This window comes from Lactuca serriola, chromosome 7 (assembly GCF_051521515.1).
Source record: "Lactuca serriola cultivar US96UC23 chromosome 7, Lser_US96UC23_V15, whole genome shotgun sequence".
Lineage (NCBI taxonomy): Eukaryota > Viridiplantae > Streptophyta > Magnoliopsida > Asterales > Asteraceae > Lactuca > Lactuca serriola.
In genome coordinates, this window is record NC_136414.1 from 10767707 (window position 1) to 10792239 (window position 24533).

The window sequence follows — 24533 nt, forward strand, 5'->3', positions numbered from 1 at the left end:
TAAATAACGTTAAATTTATTCGAGTGAAAATACCATGTGGTGTAGTCATCATCCATAAGCACTATTTATTGTGAAAGAGATGCATGTTGTACACTATATAGTTTAATGCCAACAAACACTAGGGCCCAATGCACTAACAACTTTAACAACCTTCTGACTAGAATAACACATAACTCCAATATAAATAAGCCTTCATAGACCTAAAACCAATGATAATATCCACAAACAGGACTACTGAAAATGGTTTGACCAACTCTTTGACTATTTGTCGAATATTTCTTTGTAATGATGATTATGAGCAAGTAATTGAACTTAAAAGCTTTTTTCCGACAATAGGAAGGAGGAATCATCATAAAGAAAAGCTAAAAACTAGTTGTCATTGACATGATGTACAACATCAGAACAATCATAATATATATACAACTATACAAGAGTAAATTACAATCTTAGTCCCTGTGTTATATCACTTCTTTTTGGACATTGTACAAAACTTTACCTTTTTATTTTTATTTTTGCTTTTTTGATCCGCATTTCATTGTTTCTTAGCCCTTTTCTTCCCTGACTCACATGGCGTTTAGAAATCGGATTTAACCCAATGTAAAATGACCATTTTGTCATTATAGAACAGATTCCAGAAACATAAACTGCTATGAGACAGCATCATTGACACAACTTCTTCACTTCAACATAGAATAGAATCCTGAAACATAAACCGAATTGACTGTTCTTGTTTTCTCAACAGATTCTCTATCTATGCAGCCTCACAGCAATCAAATGGTTAAAAAAAAAAATAGTTTACTCATTGATTACTTAAAGAATTCATATATAATAACTCGAGCATGGATATGAGGTTGCATCATTCAAGCATATTCTTCCCTTCAAGATAAAACAAAATGAAGATAGATTCACATTTTGACAATATTTTTTGGGTTAATTGCAAAAAATAGAAACATGCTTCCATTTATTTGTTTGTTATAGCAATATCATCCAAATACAAAGCAAGTGTCACTGATACAATTAAGTAGATTTTTAAAAGCACAATACCCTGATAATAACAAATTTTGAAAGTACAATGCTATAATCAGATAGATTTTACAAAGTACAATGTCTTAATTAGAAAAAAGTCAGAATAACGATGCTATAACTGAAACTAAACGAAAGTAAGATGCTATGGTTTTTTAAAAAAAAAGGTACAATAGCTATGTCTTGCTTTTTTTCCATTAGATACTTAGATCATCATTGCAAAAGACACGTTTTGATAGAATTTGAATTAGATGATTTAAAAAACTGCTATGATATTTTCACAACTTTGGAGTAACATACAATTTGTTATCTTCTTTAGTATCACAACGAGCAAAGAACTTCTGTACAGAAATCTCTACACGAAACTAAGCACTCAAAAAACAAACCTAAAAAGTAACAATAAAATGTAAACTTAAATACATTACCAGGAAACTCCTCTTGTAAACCGCAAGATCAAAACTCTAACATCCAACAAGATTCACAAAAGTTGTTATTTTGTATGCTTTGATCCACTTAAATAAACTTGAGATTGAACAACTGTTCTTCCAATTTTGAATCCAGGTACAACTGTAAACCCCACCTTTGATAAACCCTTGTCATGATGATATTTATCTTTTTTTGTTACATCTTCCATGTAAACCATTGAAAAGTCAACCCCTTTTTCCACTTGAAAGATCTCAACAGGTGGAGTAAATGATCGTGCCAGTTTATGAAGTAACCACATTGAGCTAGACATATTAACAAATGCTTCATAGAATACGCTTAAAGACTTCCATGAATCCAAAACCTCCTTCTTTATGTCAAAATTCTTGAATATTGAAGACTCCATTGTTGGATGCACAAGTTCTTCGTACTTTCTTTCACAGTATTTTGAGAAAGGGAAACTAGGGTTCTTGTTTAATGTCTCTAATGGGTTAACTGATACGTGATCAAATAGTTCCATTGAGTTATCAGAAGATTCACTTCCGATCACACCAAAATTTTCGGAATCAAAACCTTGAAACATACCCAAAGAGACATATGATAGAAAGGCGTAACGGTTATGCCCCTTTCTTGCGTACGTAACGTCAGGATGAACGTAATTAGCTGCTAAATCTAAATCCCACCCTGCTTTTTTCATCAACTGGATCAAAAGTTTTGTGAACTGATGTGAAGATCGACAGGCGTCACGTAACATTGAATCGAAAACCCTAATTGTTGGCAAAAACCCATTTGGGGGTTTTAAGTTTTTCGACAATTTGATTGATAGTTTGGAATTACACTCCTCGATGTCCGCCAATTGCTTCTTTAACATCGAAACCTTGTCGCCTTTCCCGTCGATATCTGACTGCAATCTATTAAACATGGTTTCTAAAGCTCTTAATTTGTTCTGATTCTCATTAACCTGAGCTTCCAAACAAGACCCAGTTGTGAAATCAAGATTAAAATCCGGATTCTTTCGAGAATCTATATACAATCCCCTCAAATCGTATAATTTCTGAAGTTGATTCACTAAAGCTTTATCATTAATCATAATCCCTTCTTCATCAAACGGCACATGGGCTGTTTGTAATTGAAGATACGAAGCTTCGAAAGATGAAATCACAGCGAAAACAGATGAAATTAGATAGTTACCAAAGTGGGTATTGAAGGGTTGTATGATAGAACCAGAAACACTTTGATTTTGACTTTTCAAATTCAAATCAGGTTTGATGATGATGACTTTCTGATCGGTGATGAAGTCTTCGGTGGAGTCAAGAAGAGTGAACCCATCTTCAGTATCGGAGACGGCAGCTGATACAGCGGCGGAGTTGGCGGCGGATTCTTCTTCTTCGGTGAAGAATTCGAAGGTTTTCGCTTTGAATGCAATTGCAAACTTTTGAAACATTTCTGAGATTTGAGGGGGTTTTGAAGTAGCTGCCGCTCCCAATTCCATTTCGATCTTTGTTCTTCTTCACATAATCATATCATGATTTCTATAAAACTCATGTGAATGATCTAGAGGTGTGTATGTATGAATCTTTTAACTTTGAGGTGGTGGTGTGGTAGAGAGAGAGAGAGAGAGAGAGAGAGAGAGAGAGAGAGGGTTAACAGTGGTGCCTTGGATGTCTTAGAAGGAAGGTATGAGTATAGAGAGAGATAGACAGAGTATTCTTTTCATTAAACTTTTTATTAAATTCTTTATTAGGGAAAATGTAAAGCCGTTTAAACATTACGAATTTGATTATTAATAATTTTTATTTAACTACCAAAGTCAACATTTATGTTTTTCAAGAAGCATCTAGAACTTAGTCTTTGCAAATTGATTTTTATAATTAGAATTGAAAGATTTAGCATGACTGTATTTTTTTTTTGAACGGCGATATTTTATTAGTTTTTTTTTTTTTTTTCTTGAAGGGCGAAATTTTATTAGATCCCCTAGCAAGCAGTTGGAGAGTAGAAGGAAAGGAAATCATACAAAAGTTTAAACAACAACAAATATAAAAATACACCAAGTTCACCGATTCAAATAAAACCATTTTCTTTTATTTTTAATTAATTAAAAATAAATCGTCTTAATGTCTTCAGTCACCCGAGAAGGAGAGGAAGAAACCTTGCTGAAGATCATATCATTTCTAGCCTAATGAACTAAAGAGAAGACAAAAACACAACATGAACTAATTTCCTCTCAATTAGAATTGGACAATAATCATGAGACATGGAAATAAGCTGCTCCAGATTGGTAACCTTTGTTAAGTCCATATCACACTAGGATTAGAAAAGAACCCAAACCTCTATCACCTAGGTATATTACATCAAAGGTGTAAAGAAGGTGTAAAGAGTCTTGAAGACTCATCTACCAAACGTGAAGCCTCACTTCTAGGAGAAGATAGCCTCACTCCTCTTTTTTCAAGCTACACCTTAGAAAGTAAACAATTAAGAATTGTTCTCCAGCCAAAAAAAAAATTTGATTTTAATGGGGACTCATTTTTTCTAGAAGTGTTTTTGTAACACTCCGTTTTTGCTTTATTATTTCAAGATAGGGTTAAAATAATAATACGATAGTTATATAATCAAAAACTAATTTTTTAAGGCTTGACAAATGAATGAAATAAATAAAAGGCATTTTATAGATGCAAATGGGTTATTGTGTTATTTTTGTAAATCTATTTTTTTTTTTCAAGGAACGAGGGTAGATTCCGTCAAAAGACCAAACCTTAGAGACTCTTCCTCCTAAATTCAGAAAGCTATAGCTCATTTAGTACCTTCATTTATCTTTTTTTGATACCTCTCGATCACAAAAGAACCTAAGATTACTTTAAAGGATCATGATTTTTGAATAATATCAATATTTTCGAGCATAATATTTTCGAAGATGTTCATGATTTTCAAAGCATGTTAATATTTTTGAAGATACAGTTTACAAGATTTTTAGTACAAGAACAAATAATAACATACTTCTATTTATACAAAACGACTTTGAGAAAAAATAATTTTTTCAAAGATTTTCAAAGATACATTGTATTACGACTATTAAAATAAAATTTCGAAGCCACGAAAATATTATGAAAAGACACCGCCTTTATTACTTATTTTAAATAAAGGGACTATTTAAGAAAATGATTTTCAAAAATATTATGGTTTTTATACTTTCTAAAATAATAGTACATTTTCAGAAATCCAAATTTTGGAAGATCATAGTCATATAAACATATTATAATAGTTTCAATAAAATGGTTATGAGATCGGAGTCCCGACCATTATACTTTAGAGGCCTTATACGAAAATCAAATTGCAGCTCAATAAAAACATTTCTGGTAAAATGTTATGATGTAATTTATTACGGCTAAATTCAAAATTAAAGTTTATAATAAGGGGAAAATGACATATACTTACTATCAAGTTTTTAGGGTTTACCCTTTTAGTCCCTAAACTATTTTGATGACTTTATGAGGGAACCAAGTCCTTTTTGTCGGGTCGATTAAGTCCTTTTGGTCAAAGTGAAAGAGGTCACCCGGTTGCCCCTTTGCCACATTGGCATTTGTTGACCAATTCCCCTAAATTGACTTTGAATTTTTTCAATTTGTTGACCAAACTTGTCACATCACCAACTATGCTCTGTTTGAGTTCTTTAATTTGGAGAGTTCAAGGAGGCTTCTTTGATGGCGATACTTTTGATTAGCCCTCACTCCATCAAACCCTATTAATCACAAAATCAAATCTCAAGGAAATTAGACCATGCTCTCATTTGTCTAGCAGAAAATGTGTAAGGAAAAGGGTCAAGGCGGATCAACGACTTCAGGGGGTGCTTGTCTTTGAAGTCGACCGGTAAGGTGGAGGGTGGGACAGAAACCGATTTCCGGAGATCAAGCTTTTAAATCGACGTTGTAGAGACTGAAAACGATAGCAATAGTCGTAGGGCAATCCCAAGTGGGAGTAGTAACTTAGAGCCTGCAAATCCAACAAAAATCAACAAAAAAGATGGAAATAGAGTCTAAAAAGTCAACCCAAAAATCGTTAGGTGATAAAATAGACACTGAAGATACATTCGATCCAGAAAAGAGTTTATCGGGTCAAGGAACTTCAAAAAACAGCTCAGCATCTGATAAATTAAGTGACGGAGTTAGCTGTAACGACCCAAATTTTTTGTTTAAATAGTACTAAAAGCTAACCATCATCCATAATATATAATGAAACCGTATGTCACAAATCTCAAAAAGTTATAATAGATGTGTCATGACAAAGAACTGTATCAACATATCATAGTATCTGAAATAAACTCCCAGGATAAAAAGTTGAAGTTGTGGTGTGTGCTATGCCATCATCCCGAGCTCTTCCCTTTGCTAGCGGAAGTACTTGAAACCAAAACTGAAAATTGTAACCACGAAGCTTAGTAAGCTCCCCCCCCCCCCCCCCCAAACTACCACATACCATACAATAACATATAGAGCACATATTGGGCCTTGCCCACTGCATCGAACCGAAGTCCGGAAACTAACCATGGCCTTGCCCTCTTCATCCGACCGAAGTCCGGAACTAACTGCATAGGACCGAAGTCTGGAATTGACTGGGACCTTGTCCCCTGCATCGGACCGAAGTCCGGAACTAACTGAACATAACATAACATAAACATATCAACTAGATTTTTAGTACAAGAACAAATAATAACATACTTCTATTTATACAAAACGACTTTGAGAAAAAATAATTTTTTCAAAGATTTTCAAAGATACATTGTATTACGACTATTAAAATAAAATTTCGAAGCCACGAAAATATTATGAAAAGACACCGCCTTTATTACTTATTTTAAATAAAGGGACTATTTAAGACTGAAAACTGTAACCACGAAGCTTAGTAAGCTCCCCCCCCCCCCCCCCAAACTACCACATACCATACAATAACATATAGAGCACATATTGGGCCTTGCCCACTGCATCGGACCGAAGTCCGGAAACTGCATTGAACCGAAGTCCGGAAACTAACCATGGCCTTGCCCTCTTCATCCGACCGAAGTCCGGAACTAACTGCATAGGACCGAAGTCTGGAATTGACTGGGACCTTGTCCCCTGCATCGGACCGAAGTCCGGAACTAACTGAACATAACATAAACATAAACATATCAACTAGCATAAACACATATATTGCATGCTGCATCAGACCGGAGTCCGGAACACATAACATAAAACATGCTTGAATCACAGAGACATCAAGCGCTCTAACTAATGCATCAGACTTGGGTCCGGAGCCACTGCTAACTAAACGGGTCGACATTATGGCCGTAGACCTGTTCCTACTGGAAGGAAACTCACCTCGTAATGTTGGCTGTTGAGATGCTAACTCTAAAAGTGGCTGACTGCTGCTCCGGAACTGTCCGGCTGCAAATCCCAAAAACACTAGATCAGGTACTTATAAATGCCCTCAGGGTAAAATGACTATTCTACCCCCGGTCAAATTCAACTACCTAGTCAAAGTCAACTTCCAGTTGACCGGACTCGCCGAGTCAGGGCGCAGACTCGCTGAGTCCCTCCATTACTAACTCTGACTTTAACTCACCGAGTCCCTTTCCCACTCACTGATTCACCCTGAACTCGCAAATCGAAGAAAGACGGGGGACTCGCGACTCGACTCGTCGAGTCCGAAGAACAACTCTGCGAGTCCTAGCGTGCAAATTCCATACAATCGATTCTAATCCATTCCAGAGCATCTAACTCGTAGATCTAAGCTCCTAGGACCATCTGAACACATAAAGTTGCTAACTTTACGTGTAACTAAGAAAGAATGAAGCTATTTCACTCAAACTATACTTTAATCGGGAAAACTCATCTGACTCGCCGAGTTGTATGAACAACTCGTCGAGTCTAAGGCAATCTTCATCGGACTCGTCGAGTTGCTCATCCAACTCGTCGAGTCCACGCCTATCTTCATATGACTCGCCGAGTCAACCTTGCGACTCACCGAGTCCATTCAGTCCTTTTCCCATACATACTTGATTTGAGCCATGCAGCGGCTCCAAATCACAGATCCAAGCTTCTAGAGCATGCTTATCACATAAAGTTACAAACTTTACGTGCATGCATGGCTTTAAAGGCTTCAAATGCCAAATCTAAGCTCTTAATGGGGTTCCAAGCTCAAGAAGGACCTCAATCATGACTACAACTGAAACTTTACACTTCTAGAATGCAATGAGGGTCCAGATCTGAAGTATAACCCGGTCATAAGGCTTTATCACCAAGGGTTTCGCGTTTTTGGGCTTAGAAGCAACAATTTGGGGACAAACAAGATCTACTAGATCAATAAGCAAGGTGGAGACTTTATTACCAGAAAAGATGACCACAAATTAGTGTGTTCTAGATCTACTTCCTCTTCCTTGAACTCTTCAACCTTCTCCTTCTTCTACTTGCTCTAAAAGTTCCTTCACAAGGTAACAACCACTTACACACTCTTTAAGGGGGCTAGGGTTTGGTAAGAAATGCTCTGAGGGTGATGGGGGCGAGGTTGGGGCGCATTAATGCGTTTAAATAGGGTGCAAACCCTTAAAATTAGGGCTTCATCCAGACAAGCGGACTCGCCGAGTCCCAACGTATGGACTCGTCGAGTAGCCAACTAAATTTGCTTGATCATCCCGTCTCTACTCGACGAGTCGGGCTACAGACTCGTCGAGTACCCCTTAAGAAATGAAAATTACTTTATTTAAATCATAGACCATAAATGAGGCGTTACAACTCTCCCCCACTTATCTTAGACTTCATCCTCGAAGTCTGCTGTTGTTGTTGTATTTGAAAATAACTCTGGATAATGCTCCCTCATTTCCCCCTCGGACTCCCACGTCCACTCTGAACCCTTTCGGTGCTGCCACTGCACCTTTACTAACTGAACCACCTTGTTCCTTAAGGTCTTCGTCTTTCTATCTAAGATCGCAACTTGTCTCTCGATATAATTCAGGCTGCTATCAACCTGAATATCCTCCAAGGGTACAACTGTTGACTTGTCCACCAAACACTTTCTCAACTGAGAAACATGGAAAGTGTTGTGGATCTGGCTAAGCTCTGCCGGAAGATCCAACCGATAAGCAACTCGACCCAACCGGGCCAAAACCCTAAAAGGACCAATGAACCTGGGGCCCAGCTTGCCCCTCTTCCGAAACCTGATAACACCCTTCCAGGGTGATACCTTCAGGAGGACCATATCGCCCACCTGAAACTCCAAGTATGAACGCCTCCTGTCGGCGTAACTCTTCTGCCTACTCTGCGCAGTCTGTAGTCTGCTACGGAAATGTTGGATCAACTCTGTGGTCTTGAGCACCACCTCGGTGCTCCCGATGACTCGTTGGCCGACCTCGCCCCAACAAATTGGGGTCCTGCACTTCCTTCCGTAGAACATCTCGAAAGGAGGACGGTCAATGCTAGAGTGGTAACTGTTGTTATACAAAAATTCCGCTAGTGGAAGATACATATCCCAACTACCACCGAAGTCTAGAACACATGCCCGGAGCATGTACTCGAGAGTCTGAATCGTCCTCTCACTCTGCCCGTCCGTCTAAGGGTGGAAAGCGGTGCTAAAATGAAGACGAGTCCCCATCTCGTCATGAAACCGCTTCCAAAATCTGGAAGTAAAACGGACGTCCCGGTCTGACACTACCGAAACAGGCACTCCATGCCATGATACTACCTCGCGCACATAGATGTCGGCTAGCTTCTCGGGCGATATGTTCTCCTGGATCGGTATAAAATGCGCGCTCTTGGTCAGCTGATCCACTATGACCCAAACCGAATCCACTCCCCGTGTGGTCCTGGGAAGCTTAGTGATAAAATCCATGGTAATGTCCTCTCATTTCCATATGGGAATGTCTAACAGCTGCATCTTGCCATGGGGTCTCTGGTGCTCTGCCTTGACCTTCCTACAGGTCAGACATCTCTCCACATACCAGGCGACATCCCGCTTCATGCAGGGCCACCAATAGTCTGGTCGAAGATCTCTGTACATCTTCGTCGCCCCTAGGTGATTGGAAAATCGAGACTTATGGGCCTCGTCCATCAACACCTGCTGTACTTCGCCCCAGTACGGTACCCAAACCCTCCCATGAAGGGTCAACAATCCCCGACTGTCATAATCAAAGGAAGCCACTCAACCTATGCCTCCTTAATCTGCTCCAACAATGTAGTAATCAATGTCATCCTCAGGCGTATATCCCTGATCGGGGCCGCTGTCGCCTTGCGACTTAGGGCATCGGCCACTACGTTGGCCTTCCCCGGGTGATAAAGGATCTCACAATCGTAATCTTTCACCACATCTAACCACCGACGCTGCCTCATGTTAAGATTTGATTGGTCCGTGTAGATGGTACAACGGACCCCATAGATGTAGTGTCTCCAAATCTTGAGGGCGAACACCACTTCCCCCAATTCCAAATCGTGCGTCGGATATTTAGCCTCGTGAGGCTTCAACTGTCTGGAGGTGGGGAGGTCAATTTCCGGTGGCCTTCAACTTCGATTAGGCCATCGTCATGGCTGATATGGTGTTTAAGGGTAGAAGCAACTCACACACGGGTGTTTGTGGTGGTGTTGCTCAACAGGAGGAAGAAGGAAAGGGCCAAGTTTTGGGTATGTGGCACTCAAACCGGCTATAGCAAGTCAAGAGAACTAAAAAGACAGGTAGCCCACAAGTTTGTTCCCTCATAAAGTCACTTAAAAAGTTAACTGACTAAAAAAGTTAACCCTAAAAAGTTTATAGGGCATATATGTCATTTTCCCTTTATAATAAATATAGGTCACAAAAATATCCATTAACAAGATTCAATTAAATTACAGACTATATTTTATATCATTAAAACCACATATTTTTAAATATGTTATGAGTGAACTTGTTAATAAGAAATAAAAAAATAACGATTAATAAATAAATAAAAACAAACGATATCATCTATATCAAAAGAAATTAACAACCAATAGATTTATATTTTATAATGGTTCTATTAGTACTTTAGTAACAATTTCATCTATTATGATCAATATTTTAAAGAAACCCTTTCCTAATTGAAATCAAAGTCAAAACATTAATTTCTCTTGAAATATATAGTAGATTGCAAATATTTTTATAAAAATTTTAGTTTTGAAAACTTAATTTGTATACAAAGAACTTTTTCATTTTTTAAAAAAATAAATATTATTGGGTTGGTTATATTATCTTAGTTGGTGCATTTTTTGTGCAACAATGGTAGTTCATTGCCATTTATAACTTATTTTTAATATTTTTTGCAATTTGTCTTTATATTAGTATATGTAAATAGTTATAACCTATTTTTAATATTTTTTGCAATTTGTCTTTATATTGGTATATGTAAATTCTAATTGACATAAATAACATAATGGGATTAGTAGCATGCAGCTATATTTTAATTAATGTATTTTTAATCTTTTAATAATATAAATATAAAGGACATTTTTTGATTAGAAGCCTATTATGATTGACGGTTCGTGCGATCGTGCAACTAACCCACCCTACTTTTACTTATTTTTTTTGGTTATTGAGATAAATATCTTATTATTTTTTTTTTTTTTAAATTTAACCAAAAGAAAATTTCCTTAATATTCTTATAACCTTAAAATATTACTTCTATATCCTTACAAATTTTAGAATTATATATATATATATATATATATATATATATATATATATATATATATATAGGTTCAGGTTCATTTGAGACCATTCTAATTTTGTGAGACCGTGAGACCAAATCTAAAAATAATTTTAAAATGCAAAATAAATGGAAAAATCCAAGAATTCTTTTTTTAAATGTTATTTTCGGAACTTGAATTAACTAAAAAAAATATTAAAAAAATATAAAAAAAATAAAAAAAAATAAAAAAAAATCCGCTTTTTTTTTTGAAAAATACGTGAAATATTCTAAATAGAATATTTCACTGACATATTCTAAAAAATAATTTTAAAATGCGAAATAAATGGAAAAATCTAAAAATTCTTTTTTTAAATATTATTTTCGGAACTTGAATTAACTAAAAAAATAAAAAAAAATTAAAAAAAATTAAAAAAAAATCTATTTTTTTTGAAAAATACGTGAAATATTCTAAATAGAATATTACACTGTACATATTCTAAAAATAATTTTAAAATGCAAAATAAATGGAAAAATCAAAAAATTCTTTTTTTAAATATTATTTTCGGAACATGAATTAACTAAAAAAAATAAAAAAAAATAAAAAAAAATAAACAAATGCGTCTCACGGTCTCACAAAATATAAGTGGTCTCAAATGAACCTAACCCTATATATATATATATATATATATATATATATATATATATATATATATATATATATTAGAATTAAACTAATTTAATATTAAAAAATTATCTAGAATTCAAATTCAATATGATGTTACTAAAACACATTTTCTAAATTAAAGGTTAAAATTAAACCATTTTAATTTGGATAAATCCAATTAAATGAGGTCGTGATATGCATCTTTTTTTTTCCTAATCGAAAAATCAGTTTCTAAAAGTCGCTTAATCAGGGTCATCTTCTTCATTGCACAATTCTTTGTCTTTTAGGAATAACAACAAGTTATTTTGATCAATGGTCAAATAAAACACCATGATATTACAAGCAAATAATAACATGAACAAATAATTGGTTGAATGGTTGTGTTTGGTTTCAAATTAAATGTAAATCAATTTTGGACGCTAGAAGTGATAAAGTTTCGAAGTTTATGAAGATTATTTTTGTTGAATATATGTAAGCAAGTATAAATTTGAGATTTGAAAGTGATGGCATCTGGTCTAGAAGTCAAGGGTATATTTCTTTACAAAGGTATTGTGGTCTAATCTTATGTTGCATATATGCACATTCTGAGAGAAGATTCATTCCAAGTTTTCATACCACAAATTTTGTAAGTAGAAGCACATAAAAATGAACAGGCTTTCAGTTCACCTTTTAATTTAAAAGCATTAAATGCTATATAATATATCCACTTGACGACTTGAAATCGATCGATAGTATCTTTGATCATTTAATAAAAAGATTATGATTTATAACTAAACATAGTTTATTCGATAAATCATAACTTTCTTGCCCCCAACATTTTGTTTACAATAGTTTGGTATTTTATTTGACTATGTTCAAAATAGCTTATTGTTATACATGAATGTTGAAGAACCGTGTGATGAAGTTCAAAATAGTTTGTCGTTATTCCTAAAAGATGAATAACCGTGTGATGAACATGGTTATTCAACTTTTAGAAAATGATTTTTCAATTAGGTAAAAAAGATGCATATCATGGCCTGATTTAATTGGATTTATCCAAATTAAAATGGTTTAATTATAATCTTTAATTTAGGCAAGGTATTTTAGTAACACCAAATAGAATTTTGAATTCTCTCTCTTTTTTTTTTTTTTAATATTAAGTTAGTTTAATTCTAATTAAAATATGAGATTGTATATAAATGTGGATTTTATAGATTTACGATGATATATATATATATATATATATATATATATATATATATATATATATATATATATATTATATTTTGGAGTTTATAAAAATGTAAATGAAAAAAATTATGTTTTTCTATAATCTAAACTACAAAAATTATCGTTTTTAAGATATCCAACACGTCGATAAGATGTCAAAAACGAAATTGACTGACTCGTTTGACACCATGCCACGTTGTACGGGGTCCATAATTCATACCACCAAACATTTTTTTTTTCTTTTTTTTTTTCTCCTAAAAGAGCCATCCACCCTTGACCAGGGTATTGGCGATAATAACCAGAGATGTTTTTTCCATATTTACCCTTAATCACACTCAAAGCTACTCGCCACCTTCTTTTAAAAAGCCCACCACCATCAGGGTTAGTTTCGTCAATCAACTGGACCAGTCTATCGCTTCTTTAAATTAATACGTTAAAATTAAGAACCCTAACCGAACTCCTCACCCATTCTTGCCATTCCTCGACACAAAATTCATCAAATTAGGGGTTCCCGGATCGGAATTTGTTGCATTTACAGTCATGAGCACCGGGGATTTTCTCAATCTTCACCCTTCAGAACTCAAATTTCCATGTAAGTTGTTAGTTTTGATCTTGCTGTTATTAATGTTCTTTTTCTGTAATTTTAGATTTTGTACTTGCGATTTGTTTGATGTACTATTGAGTTCTTTCGTGGAGTGTACTACGCGTTTTAGTTCGATCAGGTTACTCGTGTTTTCTTGCTAACTGAATAGAAGTGTGATTTAAGATTTGTTTATTGATTCATTTTAGGGTTTTTGGCTTAGCGTCTGTTAGCGTTTTTTTAGTTGTTATCAAAGAATAAGTGTTGAATCACAAGTCAACTACAAGTCTAAAAGACTTCATAATCGAGCAGTTGAATCCATGAACAAGAGTAGATAGGAAGACCGATAAAAATAATAGCTTTCTTCCATGAACAAGTCTACAATCAAATCATCGGTTTTCTTGTGAATTCTGCTCAATTCTGCAGATTTTTTTGGTGACTTGTAGATCAACTCACTAACGTAAATTTTAGATTGCTTGCATTCTTCTATTGCACATACTTTTATCTCTGTTCTTTGCTATGTTCCTATGCCCTTCTATGTGAAAACAAAAAAAAAAAACAAAATGGGATTCATTTTTATTTGTGTAGTTGAGTTGAAGAAGCAGAGCTCATGTTCCTTACAGTTGACCAACAAGACTGATCAATATATTGCCTTCAAGGTATCTGATTGGTACTTCATTTTTTTCAGTGACTTGTAACTTATTGCTCTTCCATAAAGTTTGACAAGCTTCTGTAATTTTATCATGTGGTTGAAGGTTAAAACAACAAACCCCAAAAAATATTGTGTTCGTCCAAACACTGGAATTGTATTACCAAGATCAGTTTGTAATGTCACAGGTAACAAATCTTACCATATAATCCTGCTAACATTGAATCTCGTTCTCTACCTATGTGGGACAATTAATGTGGATTATGACTACTTACAAATTTCTTTGACTTTTTGTAGTTACAATGCAAGCACAGAAAGAGACACCTTCTGACATGCAGTGCAAAGACAAGTTTCTCTTGCAAGCTGTTATTGCACCTATTGGGGCAACTAATAAGGACATAACTGCCAACATGGTGACTCATCTTTTCATGAACTTTAGTTTTTAGTGCAAAATTATGTGGTAGATTATCTGATTATCAATCCAGAAACTAAAACTATCTGTGTTTTTTTTGTAGTTCAATAAAGAGGAGAACAAGGTTGTTGAGGAGTTTAAATTGAGGGTTGTATACATTCCTGCTAATCCTCCATCACCTGTCCCAGAGGAATCTGAAGAAGGTTCCTCCCCGAGGGGCGAAGATGGAAGTCAAAATTCTTCATGGCCTGATGTTGTAAGCAATTTTTGTTTTTGCTAATATAACTTTTCATTCAATCATTTCCAAAAGCTTAATTTGATTGTATGAATGTAGACAACAAGATCCGTGGATCCCAAGGAGAAGCTCTCTGCAGAGGTGATTGTATATTTCTTCTCAGAAGTCTATTTTTATTTTTGTATTCTATAAAATGCTTAGTAAGAAAAAGAAAATTCCTAATATGCAAAATTGGAAACGAAGACTAAAAATCAATACAAGCTTGTATTTTTATGACTACAAAAGAGAAAAAATGAGATGATAACAGAAGTTCTTTTCTCTTGTAGTATGGAAATTAAAGACTTAAATATTGGTATTCATTCATACAGTTATACTACATTCTATCTGCATGACTCATGAAACAATTTCTTTATTTTCTTGATTCAGTGTTGAATATTATGAGTTTTCGTCAAATCCCTAAAACGACCCTTAACAAAGAATTTCTTTATGATTAATGTAACGAGGGTATTATTGTAATATATGCTGCAGTCGGTTTCTATGGTATCAAGGTTGACTGATGAAAAAACAGCTGCTCTTAAACAAAGTCAGAAGCTCCAACAGGAACTGGTATGTCTTTTTGCATCTGATGACCTACTTTATAGACAATTTACAAAATTGGTCCCTGTACTTTACTACGATTTGTAAGTTTAGTCCATTCTTTGAAATCTTCCAAAGGCTTCATCTAGTTCCGGATTTAGTTCCCAGAAATTAGACCAAACTTGTGGTTTTGAGTAAAGTGAAGGGACTGAATTTGTAATTTACTCTTATTTATATTATTCTAAAATAACAGATATATGAATTTTGTTATGTCGTTTTGAATTAAAAATAGGAGCTGATGAGAAAACAAACTGTGAAAAATCAATCAGGCGGATATTCGATATTATTTCTGGTGGTGGTGGGTATAATAAGTTTTGTGGTTGGGTACCTTATCAAGCAGACATAGAAGAAGAAGCAATGGGAAAATTGTGGATTTGTTTTTATTTATTTTAGATGCAAATTCTCGTGGTTTTTCTGCAAAGATTATCAAACCCTTGTTTATTTTTAGTCGTGTTGTAAGTGTAAAACTGGTTTGAGTACATTTTATTTTTTAATTTAAGACCATGATCAGTTGAAGCTACAACTAATTTTATGAATATTATGAGATTTGTTTCTTGATCAGGACAAAGCGACTTATTGGGTTAAGTAAAAAAAAACACTGCCTAAATTTGTAAAATATTGTTAAACTTGGTATTATTTTTTACCATTACGATAAATTTCTTAGCACATGAGTAAGGATAGTACACATAAATATTTTTTTTTGTCAATCGAGCTACTCATTTTTATTACATCTTTCTAGACATTTGTTTGATAAGCATACATAAAGATAAATCATTGTCTGAAAGCCCGTAATTATATACCAAATTTCACCTTGAATAAATTCATAATATCATCGTAATTCCCAGATATGGCACAATAGATGATGTATTTGAACATCTCTGCAAATTTCTTTTCCACGTTCATTCCCAACTGAGCAGAAACCCAATCTATGTAATCATTCTGTCATTAGGATTTAGGTGTCAAGATGTTATGTACATACTATTAGCATTTAAGTCAAGGAAGTATATAAAAATAATAGCTTTAGAAAGACCTCAATTTCAAAAAAATGTGTGTAAGCTTTAGGAAATCCATCATCTTCTATATCTCCATGATGTTCTTTGATGTCTCTCAACATTTGATCTTTTGATGGCAATGATATCTTCATTGACAACGTCTTTGCTATCCATTTTGATTGACACTCGACTATTAGAAATGTAAGACTCTAGTTAATATTAGGAAACCATGTTAGTTATATGTGTTTTACATGATCAATGATGTAAAATAAAAGGAAAATAGTAACAATATACTTACTCTTTCAGGTAGTCCAACAAAAGATAGTCTTGGAGCTAGTTGTGGGGGGAAAACATGTTTGTAGAGAGGTCCAATGCGTTTGTCTTGTACACTCACAATGCCATTAGTCTTAAGAAATGGAACATGGCATTTGTACCTAAAATGTGAAGTCTATATGTTTAGAACATACCCAACCTAACACCCAATTTCATTTTTGTACTATTTTTATAGCATTTTGGTGTAAAGGAATAATATAAAACCTAATTTGGCATTGAATTGTCTTTTGACACCAATATGGTAGAAAATTTAATATGTCAATTTTGATCCTTCAAATTTTAGGTTTCTACATTTCTAGCTTATTCAGTTGTATAGTTATAGTTTAAAGGTAACAACTACTTCTTATAATATATAGGGTATATGTTAAATTAATTCAAACTAATAATTTATTTGGTTATAATTATATGATAATATGATTTATAAAGTCATTGCGACAAAAAAAGATGCAAGATAAATGTGTAGAAAGATGATAAACATAAAGGATGTTTTAGAAAAAAATATATAAGTCTCAAACAAATAATATATTAAGAGTATACTTTTTGTATAAAAATGATATGCAAGATGAAACAATATTTGCATAATCTTGGAGCAAAAATGTCAGCTTCCTAGAGACACCGGATAATTAGGAACTACATATTGCCTAGCAACTAAAGTACTTGGTGAATTAATAAAACCAACGTGACCCCTATTCTAAATTTCTAATAAAAAGACTAAAGGCCCGTACCGAAGATTCAAAGGGAGGACACTAATATAAAGTCAGAAGATCTTCTGCTGAGTGAAAGTCTTCTTTGGATCTTTTCGGGTCTATTTCTTTTTCATCAATCGAGGCGAGAGTGATGAAACAATATTTTTACAAATTTGGAGGTGGAGACGACCTTATCTTTAACTGCTAATAATATTTTCTAAACTTTGTTAAGGACATGTCATCCTAAGTTGAAGTTTGTGAGTTTTGAACCGGGATAAACTCCAGTGTGAAGTGATTAATTCAAGAGATCTCGACTTTTTCTATCATATATATATATATATATATATATATATATATATATATATATATATATATATATATATATATATATATATAAGAGAGAGAGAGAGAGAGTCATACCCAGTGCAATGGAATATGATATGTGCATCAATTGATAATCCATCTTCAAATGTAATTGTACCATCATCGTTGATACAATCTATCTGTCAAATAAAAAAACAATTGTATTTGTCATGTTTGTATATCTTTATATGATATAAGAGACAAAGTTTAGAATCATTATAAATTACATATCTACTAATATGAAAATTCATTTAAATGTATATATACAAGAGCAATGCAAAACACGCCACTTCCGCAACCTTATTTGCCCCCTTTTTGAAGCCAAGTTTGCTTCCTCACTCAAGTTGCTTCACCAACCAAAAAGGCTGCTTCCGAAGCCTCAATCGATGCTGCTGCTTCTACTAAAAATTTCAGTTTTCTCAAATATATTTGGTTCAAGACCTCTACTAAAATCACCCATTTTGATTTTAAGTAGACAAAAGACATAATAGACTTTAAATTGCGCATTTAGTCATTCTAATAAAGAGTAATCATATACTTTAATTTACCTTAGCATGCTGCCAGATATTGCTGAACTTCTCCGATTTCGAGACTTTAACATGAGGAGATCTTGATGACATGTGAACTTCTTTGGCAACCGTTGCTATTTCTCTTGATAAGTCCAATGCACTTGGCCCATTCCCAATTACAACTACAATCTTTTCATGTTTTTAAATTACATGTTTGTTAAGTTAAATATTCTCTTTTGAACCTAAAAAACCAGTTTATTTAGTTGATATAAGCTGCTAAATCTTTTTAAATTATATAATTTGAAGACACTCTTAAATACATAGATGAAATGTTTAATAATAACATGTTTGTATTTCGTAGTATTTTCTTATTACTAACCTGATCTCGAAATGGCTCGGGAACACGATAGTTGTGACTATGCATTTGCTTCTTAGACCATTTTTCGATTCCTGTATCATTTTTGAAAAATATATAAAAACTTTAATGGATTTAATAATATATAATGGAAGCTTCTTTTCTAAAGGAATCAACTAAAGGCTGCCGAGATTCAAATATTTGTATGTAAAGTTACTGCCTGAACTCAATTGTGCTACACCTTACGTGGTGGATGGATTCTTTTTATTATTTTTTGCTATAAGATGGCAACCTCATTTTCCCCCACCTTCCTTTACCGATAGAAAATGATTATATCTTTTTATTATTTTTAATTATATTAAAATGTAATTTAATAATTATATAAATATTTAAAATAATAAAAGAGGAAGATTTCATTAAGTTTATTAAAACCATTAAATAGTTAAAAATGACAATATTTTGAATCAGATTTGTTGAAGCACTTGCGTGTGACTTGTCTTGGAGTGATTTTGATGGGAGAGTTGTTTGGATTCATTTTAGTAGTAGAAAATATAGTGTTGTGTGTGAAATGAGCATTTTGTGAAATAAAATATTTGATAATATTGTATTTATAGTGGTCAATTTAAAAAAAAAATGAAAAATAGCTATTGGAAAGAAAAAGAATAAAATGTCGTGTAACTTCATCATACGTTTCTATTCACAAAACCACCATACATCAGGCGGTATGGTGTTCACAACACCACCACGGTGACATCTCATCCCACCGTGGTGTGCTCTTAAGGTATTCCGACCAGCCTTAGCATGAAGTTAGCACTTGTCATTGTATCCAAGAAGATGAGTATATATTTACCTTAGTTAAATTTTAATATTTCAAAAAGAATTGATATATTGGTTGTTACATGTAAAACATATTAAATTGTGTCTCATGACTTCATGAGATAACATTTGCAAATCATGTATTTATCAGTGTTTTAAAATTATGTTCGAATTGGCCGGACCGGAGCTGAGGACAAGTGCGTTTCAACAACGATTGGTTTTATGTTAAGTTTTAGACTGGATTGAATTGGACGGTTTTTTCAAAAACCGGGTTGAATCGGTGTAATAAAATTGGTAAAAAAAAATCATGTGAACCGGTTTACTGGACTTAGATAATTGGATTTCACTCTGTCTATTAAAAAAAAACAATCAATTTCCCTAGAAAATTGAATAGCTCGATCGATTAAGTTATCTGGAGTGACACAACTCGAAAACCGACGTATACCACTATCAAATGTAAAGTGACAATCGGTTGAACCGGTCATCATCAGACCGATTCAACTAAAAAACTGGCTTTTAAACATTGGTATTTATAGTCCCTTTTAGTTTTAATTGCGATTTGTCTTTTAAAAACATATAGATTTTATTGTATGAAAATTTCCAAAATAGAAATATATTATAATAAAAAATACATTTTAGATAAGATAGACCTGGAATATCAAATGCAGTAGGGATGAGATTTAGAACCGGAAAACCGGACCGGAACCGGAACCGGACCCGTTAGAACCGGAATATATAGAACCGGGTCCGGTTCCGGGTTTAAAAATTGGCTTTATCCGGGTTCCGGGTAATCCGGGTTTGGGTCCATTAGGTCCGGGTAAACCGGGTCTAAAATCCGGAACCGGTTTTTGGAACCGGAACCACTTTTAGGGCCGGAACCACTTTTTGTGAAACGTTTACAAGATGCATATCTTATTCGTTTCAACTCCAATTGACATACGGTTTTTTCCAACATGTAGTTTAGAGTTTGTACGTGATTCTAGACTATAAAATTTTCATTTTTAGTTTTATATTCATTGACTTACAGTCCTCAAAAGTTGAGATACCAAAGCTGAAAGTTTTTAGTTTTTTAGTTTTTTTGTATTCGGTGAAAGTTTTAAAGCATGCATATCTAATTCGTTTGAAGTCGGATTGACATGTGGTTTTTTTCAACTTCTAGTTTACAGTTTGTACATGAGTTTAGACTATAATTTTGTCATTTTTGGTTTAACATTCAATGATTTACAGTCCTCCGAAGTCGGGATATCAAAACTGAAAATTTTCAACTTTTCAGCTATTTGTTTTTGTACTTTGTATTATGTGAAAATATTAACACAAGTATATCTCATTCTTTTAAATTCGGATTGACATGCGGGTTTTTCCAGAGTGTATTTTAGAGTTTGTACATGATTTTAGACTCTAATTTTGTTAATTGTGGTTTCGTATTCAATAAGTTACAGCCCCCCAAAGTGGGGATATCAATATGAAAATTTTCAAAGTTCAACCCACTAAGTTGTAAGTAATTACCAAAAAATTCCGGTTTTTTCGGGTTTTCCGGGTCTAAACCCACTTTATCCGGTTCCAACCTACCCACTTTGATGTTTCCGGGTTTTTCGGTTCTAGACCCACTTTACCCGGAACCGAACCGGAGCCGGTTCCTATATACCGGTCCGGTTTCCGGTTCTATAAAATCTTGTTAACCGGTTCTGGGTTTTCCGGGTCCGGGTCCATCGGGTCCGGGTTTGGACCCACTTTCATCCCTAAAATGCAGGCCGAGGTTCACTATTGTGACCGTTACAGGTAACTACCGCATCAAACACCTCCACTGTATTCACCCCATTTGTCTTTGACTCCACCTCAAACTCGATGATCTCCGAGTCAACCAATTCCACTCGGGTCACCACAGTATTGAAACGAATCAACTCAGTGAGTTCAAAGTAACCAGCAAAATCTTCCAAGAACTTTAGAACTTCTTCGTGTCCAGGAAACAACCTCTCATCGCCATATGTTTTATCGTTGAGTTTGAAATCAATGAAGCTCATGAGCTGACGTGGAAGATTCGTCCGCAGTGATTTGTAAAGAGATCCATGAATGATCTCTCTGTTTGGGTCAAGTCCTAAGAGATCTGACTCGAATCGTGGATCGTAGACCCAAGTTCCTCCAAGTCGGTGTGACTTTTCAAACACCACAACTTGGTGGGACTCTCTTTGAAGCTCACGGGCGGCTATTAGTCCGGAAACACCAGCACCAATGACGGCCACCTTTAAAGAAGTTGCCATGGCTGATAGCTTTCCTCGCTTTTCTGGTAGAAACATATATGATGGAGCAGGTGGGTGGTTTATGTGAAGTTTTCATGGTCAACAATCAATAACCTTTTCTATTTTTTTTAAGACAAAATTGCAAAAATGGTCCTGTGGTATGCATTTTTTTGGGGTTTTAGTCTAAACCTCGATTTTTTTGGATTGGTGGTCCTTTTGGGCTGGTTTCTTTGCGTTTTTAGTCCCTCAGTAAACTGAAAAGACTATTATGCCCTTCTGATATATTTTTTATGTTTTTTCTATTTAATTTAAATGAAAAATAAAATAATTACCTAATTTGGGGGCCACATCTCTCTCTCTCTCTCTCTCTCTCCATTTACAAAATCCAGATCAGTTCATTTTCGCAATCTTGAATTTCAGAAATCATTGAACAGAGATTGGGATGACGATGGATCTGAAAACGGAGGATTTAAAACGTCTTTGAGCTCAAGAGAAAGAAGAAGTAGAAGAAAAGCACAGAAACAGAGTAATAAACCCTAGTTGTTTTCACTCCTTTAATTTCAATGTTAATTCCAAAAAGCTGTAATTGCTACTCCCATTGTTGTTCTGGAACCATTTTTTCGTGTTTATCTTGCTTCTATAAGATGAATTTTGACTGAAATTCGAAGCAAATGTGTGCGATGCTGTTTAGAAAGATTACTAATTTCATGAACAGATTACGGAACAATTAGCTTGGAGAACGATATCCTCACCCTAAATGCAATTCGCACCTTCCTTCTGAGACAGAAGAAGCGCAGGAGCTGAAGGCGGTGACAAGATGGTTGAAGCATCAAAGGTGATGGCAATATGGTTGCTCCGTTGCTCCTCTCGGCTGCTTTCCCCTTTTGTTGTCGGCTGTGGAGATGGGTAGCACACGAAGTGAATGCAGGGTGTTTGGGCTATTTGATCGACGGGAAAGAAAATGAAGGAGGAAAGGAGTTGCAGAGGTGAGGGCAACCACCAGTTCCTCTTCCCTTGCTGGTGGTATCCAAGAACGAGAGAGAGAGAGACCCATTTTTATATTTAATAATAATAATAATAATAATTTTAAAAAGAGAAAGAAAAATGAAAACTAAATTCATTAAGGGTATAATAGTCTTTTTAATTTGAACAGGGACCAAAATTGCATGTAAACCAACCCAAAAGGACCACCAATCCAAAAAGGTCGAGATTTGGACTAAAACCCCAAAAAAATGCATAACACAGGGACCATTTTTGCAATTTTGTCTTTTTTTAATAAACAAATTATGGAAAATCAAATTTTATTTTAAGAAAATTACCATATTAACGATTTTTATTTTTTACCATTAAATAGTCTGTAAAAAAAAACCCAAATAATCACAATTTTTGCAAATGCAAAAATATGTTTGTCGTGATATAACTCCACCTAAGATTAGGTATTAAACACTATGAAACTACATTTTATTAGATAAAAACTGCGATTAAGAGATTCACAATTAACACTTTAAGCTGCTATTTCCGATGACGGCTAACTGCCACCATCCTTCTTCACTACAAGAAAAATCATGAATAGCTACGGAAAAATGTTACGGAATCAAATTCCATAGCCATTTTGCTACGGAGTATGCTACGGAATGGCTTTCTGTAGATTTTTTGTTACAAAATTTTCTATGAAATAAAATTCCGTAGCAAACTTATAACTAATTACGGAAATTTGTTACAGAATCGTAATCTGTACTTAGTTTGTTACCGAATTTGCTACGAAATTAAAATATGTAACAATTTTGCTACGTAAATTACTACGAATCTAAATTATGTAGCTATTTTGCTACATAATAATATTCCATAGTTTTTTTGCTACGAAATTTAGTTAAGAAAATGATTTTCGTAGTTATTTTGCTATGAAATGAAATTCCATAGCTATTATGCTATGAAATTTTGCTACAGAACTGATTTACATAGCTATTTTGCTACGGTGGAAAAATTCATAGCTCTTGTATTACAAAATTTTCCACGGAACTAAGTTATCTAACTACTTTGCTACGGGATAAAACTTCATAGCTATTTTACCCTTAATGTTTTACTTAATATTTTTAATTTTAATAAATGATCTTGTGGAACAAATTTATTACAATATTTACATAAAAATGTTACTACAATTACCTCAATAAATGTCATCTTTTCCAACCCTCCACAATTAGTATTAGCACATGATATATATATATATATATATATATATATATATATATATATATATATATATATATATATATATATATATATATATATATATATATATATATATAAGATTAACAAAAATATATATTTTTGAGAAGATATAGTTATTCTACTTGTAACAAGGACCAAGAAGGTTACAGAACATTAGAACACGACCAAAATTGCAAAAACAGGATATAGTTAGGGGCTAAAAATGGAATTCACTCTATGTAATATTTGATGATTGATTACTGAATATCGGAATCGAACATCTTGGGAGATAACTAAGAATTGGAATCTTGAATTCCATTACGTGTTGTGTTAACCGAATGGAATTCCAAGAGATGTAAGTAAGGATTTACTGTGAATTCACATGACCTCGTTCAAAAATAAGCATATTTTGTTTGGTGCTACTTTGATATATTTATCAAAAAAAAAAAAAAAATCTACTGTTAAAATAAATTCTAATAAATTTTAAATTTGAATAAAATAGATTTTTGGAATATATACATATTTTTTATCTACTCGTTCTATAA

General features: G+C 33.9%; 3 protein-coding genes across 3 annotated transcripts; 1 reads left to right on the plus strand and 2 right to left on the minus strand.

The window, feature by feature from the left end:
- Positions 1 to 306: 306 nt before the first annotated feature.
- Positions 307 to 3145, minus strand: LOC145062042 (DUF641 family protein (DUF641)). The gene is made up of 2 exons (XM_079009655.1): positions 1449 to 3145; positions 307 to 700 (listed from the first exon to the last, which is right to left on the minus strand). Exon 1 carries the CDS (start codon positions 2936 to 2938, stop codon positions 1514 to 1516), a length of 1425 nt encoding a protein of 474 aa, XP_078865781.1. The 5' UTR covers positions 2939 to 3145; the 3' UTR covers positions 307 to 700; positions 1449 to 1513.
- Positions 3146 to 13387: 10242 nt separating this feature from the next.
- Positions 13388 to 16012, plus strand: LOC145061222 (vesicle-associated protein 1-3-like). The gene is made up of 8 exons (XM_079008648.1): positions 13388 to 13569; positions 14146 to 14216; positions 14313 to 14394; positions 14504 to 14619; positions 14722 to 14874; positions 14953 to 14994; positions 15382 to 15459; positions 15722 to 16012. The coding sequence occupies exons 1-8, from the start codon at positions 13518 to 13520 to the stop codon at positions 15833 to 15835; spliced, it is 708 nt and encodes a 235-aa protein (XP_078864774.1). The 5' UTR covers positions 13388 to 13517; the 3' UTR covers positions 15836 to 16012.
- Positions 16013 to 16086: 74 nt separating this feature from the next.
- Positions 16087 to 21832, minus strand: LOC145061223 (flavin-containing monooxygenase FMO GS-OX5-like). The gene is made up of 8 exons (XM_079008649.1): positions 21296 to 21832; positions 20194 to 20213; positions 18752 to 18822; positions 18412 to 18561; positions 17921 to 18003; positions 16780 to 16915; positions 16520 to 16690; positions 16087 to 16428 (listed from the first exon to the last, which is right to left on the minus strand). The coding sequence occupies exons 1-8, from the start codon at positions 21799 to 21801 to the stop codon at positions 16282 to 16284; spliced, it is 1284 nt and encodes a 427-aa protein (XP_078864775.1). The 5' UTR covers positions 21802 to 21832; the 3' UTR covers positions 16087 to 16281.
- Between the last annotated feature and the right edge of the window lie 2701 nt (positions 21833 to 24533).

Bases quoted from the DNA above. Each gene is read 5' to 3' on its own strand.
- LOC145061222 (XM_079008648.1), top strand. From the start codon at position 13,518: ATGAGCACCGGGGATTTTCTCAATCTTCACCCTTCAGAACTCAAATTT. The intron at 14,217-14,312 runs GTATCTGATTGG...ATGTGGTTGAAG, and splicing joins ATCAATATATTGCCTTCAAG to GTTAAAACAACAAACCCCAA. The intron at 14,395-14,503 runs GTAACAAATCTT...GACTTTTTGTAG, and splicing joins ATCAGTTTGTAATGTCACAG to TTACAATGCAAGCACAGAAA.
- LOC145062042 (XM_079009655.1), bottom strand. From the start codon at position 2,938: ATGGAATTGGGAGCGGCAGCTACTTCAAAACCCCCTCAAATCTCAGAA.
- LOC145061223 (XM_079008649.1), bottom strand. From the start codon at position 21,801: ATGGCAACTTCTTTAAAGGTGGCCGTCATTGGTGCTGGTGTTTCCGGA. The intron at 16,691-16,779 runs GTAAGTATATTG...AATATTAACTAG, and splicing joins TTGTTGGACTACCTGAAAGA to AGTCTTACATTTCTAATAGT. The intron at 16,429-16,519 runs GTCTTTCTAAAG...TCCTAATGACAG, and splicing joins CACATTTTTTTGAAATTGAG to AATGATTACATAGATTGGGT.